Here is a 3,437-nt window from a genome sequence, read left to right on the forward strand (position 1 = left end):
TGTATAAGAGACAGGAGTAAAGGTTATTTTGAAAATTTTATAAATTTGGAATAATTTTTATTGAATGTTTTTATTTGGATAGGTTAAATTATTTAATGTGATTCATTCGCCGTCTATTGCAATTACTTATGTAATACGGATATAAATAAAGTGATATGGATATAAATAAAGCGGACTAATATAAAGTGAGTGTTCGTATGATACGAATACCCGTGTGATACGGGTACCCGCGTGATACGGGTACCCGCGTGATATACGGGTACCCGTGTGATACGGGTACCCGCGTGATACGGGTACCCGAGGAATCGGTTCTTACCCGTGTGCAATGAATGACGGGCGGGCGGGCGATTCTCAAATTTTCTTGTTACCCGGTTCTTTTTCCGAGCACTAATTATGAAATTATAACAAAATATAAAATAATTAATCAAAATTGAACAAATAAAAAAAAATAACAGATATAATTCCTCTCTTCTTTTTTAATCTTTTTTATTGAATTGTATGTTATTTATTACATTCTGAAATGCAATCTATTTACATTATTATTCAATATTTAAAATGTTCAGATACACGGAGATGCTGCCTATCCAGGGCAAGGAGTTAATCAAGAATGCTTAGTTTTAAGCAAAACGCCACATTTTGAAATTGGTGGTACAATTCATTTGATAATTAATAATCAATTAGGTTTTACAACTCCATCTTCAAGGAGTCGATCATCAAAATATTGCACAGATTTAGCAAAAATTATATCTGCACCTGTAATTCATGTAAATGGTGACAACCCTGAGGTAATCATTGATATAAAATTCCGTCTATTCTCTAATATTAATAATAACTGCAATTATAATTTTAAAATATGTCGTAGATGGTTGTACGAGCTGCACGAATAGCTTTTAAATATCAAAGACAATTCCGAAAGGATGTATTTGTTGATCTAAATTGTTTTAGAAGATGGGGTCACAATGAACTAGATGATCCTACAATCACTAATCCCCTCATGTATAAAATTATACAAAATCGTGCGTAAGTATATACAAGTTATGAAAAAAAACTTTTAGTTTGAAAAAAAAAGTTTAGAGATACATAATATTAAAGATAACAATGAATTAGAAAAAGGCATTAAGAGTCAACACGCAGAACTCGTTGCGTAAAAATTTTCATAAAAATTATATTTAAATATTGGCAATTTATATCTTACATATCTATCTCATCTTACATATCTCCCGTACGTTTCGGCCTCCTTCAGGCTTTCTTCAGCGATGAATAAAATAATAAATTAATATAAAAACTAGGCTCTAATGAATAAATCGAATATAGTAAAATAATTGCCTATAAGAGTCGACACAGGTGTTGGTGTGTTAAATTCTTATTGTTACAATATCCAACCACACGCGATCTGCGCGCCGCATGGTTTTTCGGACTTAAAACATAGCTCTTTGCATGAAGTCGAAAACTTGTAATTTATAATTAAATTGACGAACAATTTAATATCTTTTAATGCTAATATGCATCTATAAGATTCCCCTCCCTCCAAGCCTGTAAAGAAACTTATTGCGAAAAGTATTAACAATAAGAATTTAACACACCAACATCTGTGTCGGCTTTTATAGACAATTATTTCACTATATTAAAATAATAAAGTTACGCAAAAATCAAAATTATTCCACTCATAAACGTCACAATGTTCCGCAATGTGTGAAATATGGGTCTCCAATTTTAAAATTAAACGCGAAAATCATCTATGTGAATAACAATATTGTAAATTAAATAGGAATTTTAGTTAATGACAATTTCGAAGCTCCATTTACTCTATTACTACCATTACGAAACAAGTCAAGATGAATGTAACTGTTCGCGCTTCGATCAAATCGATCTTCGATATCGATTCGCTCTCGTAATGGCTAGGAACTTTGATATCGCGGCGCTGACAACCGCTGTAGAGGGAGTTGTGAATTCGATCTAATCCGACGTGATGTGTGTAAAGTAGAAAATGAAGGCGTGATATTAAGATGTGTTGTAAGAAGAAAAGAATAAACGACTATATAATTTGTTCTGGAAATCGATTTCAATGTCTATCCCGTACAGTAACAAAAAGCACTCACAAAGAGTGACTAAAAAAAGAGGAGTTTATTATAAGGTACCATTTAGCATACAGTTTAGTTCTAAAACCGAGAGCCCAAAAAACGGACAATTTTTTGGGTCACTCTTTAACGTTATCAGTGCCGTAACTAGTTATCTTTACGCCCAGTGCGAACTTAAAATTTTGCGCCCCTCCCCCCTCTTTCGCCCCAGTTTCCCATTCACTTAAATATTATAAATAGATGTAGATCATTTTGCTATAATAAATAAATATGTTATCCAGAATGCACCACATGGAGGCGATATACGTTATTAAAAAAATATTTATTTTTAATTAAAAAAAAACTATTTACACTACTGGTCAAAGTTTGTTCACCCTCAGTAAATTTTTGCTCATTTTTAAACTTTAGATTACTCAGCAAATAATTGACGTAAAAAATAGATAAAAAAAGAATTTTACAGGGCAAACTCTCTACTATAAGATGCCTTTGTTCAATTTTTACTCACTTTAATACTCAAAGACTTGATCATGCTTTAAATAAAGACATATTTGATACATCTAAAATCTCGAAATTTGTAATCTTAGAACAGTCTAACAAAAAAATTGGCAAAAATAATCGTTGTTTCCATCTCAAAGTACGGACTTTGCTCTTTCAAATAAAAAAAAACCTTTCCCTACTATAGCAAGATGAAAATAACTAAAGTTTGTTTGTAGAATTATTTATTAAAATTCGTACACGTCTTAACGGCTCGCGACTCACAATCAATCTGACGATTTCCTTTTTCACTATTCATTTCTCTAATAACCCGTTACCATGGATTCACGCTTTAATATTATCGGAACACATTACGCGACTTTTCAATGTTCGATTACGCGACTTTTTTATGTTCAATTACTTTGACTACACTACGCTGATTATTTAGCAAGATATTGCAATTTTAAGTAATCTTTGTTTTTTTCGATTTTAGCACAATATATAGTAAAAAACGTAAAAATCGTAAAAAAATGTATAATAGATTATTTGAAATTGCAATATCTTGTTAAATAATCGGTGTAAGAAAAATTTTTTTGAATGAAGTAACCTCCATTTTTTATGATTTTTTTACGATATATTGTGCTAAAATTGTTAAAAAAACAGAAGTTACTTAAAATTGCAATAATTTGCTAAATAATTAGCATAGGAAAAAGGTTTTTTTTTTAATTTGAAAGAGCAAAGTCCGTACTTTAAGATGGTACCAACGATTATTTTTGCCAATTTTTTGTTAGGTGGTGAAAGGTTACAAATTTCGAGATTTTAGATATGTCAAATACGTCCATACAGCACAGAACGATTGCAGCAAAAGATCGGAAGAGCACACGT

The 3,437-nt window shown here is 31.2% G+C and overlaps 1 protein-coding gene across 1 annotated transcript in view; it reads left to right on the plus strand.

Annotated features, from left to right (window-relative positions):
• LOC105457145 (probable 2-oxoglutarate dehydrogenase E1 component DHKTD1, mitochondrial) overlaps window positions 1-3,437 on the plus strand; it is a gene marked incomplete at its 3' end in the record, with an annotated part of 57,689 nt that overhangs the window by 46,244 nt on the left and 8,008 nt on the right. The window contains 2 exon segments of the mRNA XM_011701650.1: window positions 564-785; window positions 863-1,020. Coding sequence (XP_011699952.1) covers window positions 564-785; window positions 863-1,020 — 380 coding nt within the window.

The sequence above is a fragment of the Wasmannia auropunctata genome, unplaced genomic scaffold (assembly GCF_000956235.1).
Source record: "Wasmannia auropunctata unplaced genomic scaffold, wasmannia.A_1.0 LD336106.1, whole genome shotgun sequence".
NCBI lineage: Eukaryota > Metazoa > Arthropoda > Insecta > Hymenoptera > Formicidae > Wasmannia > Wasmannia auropunctata.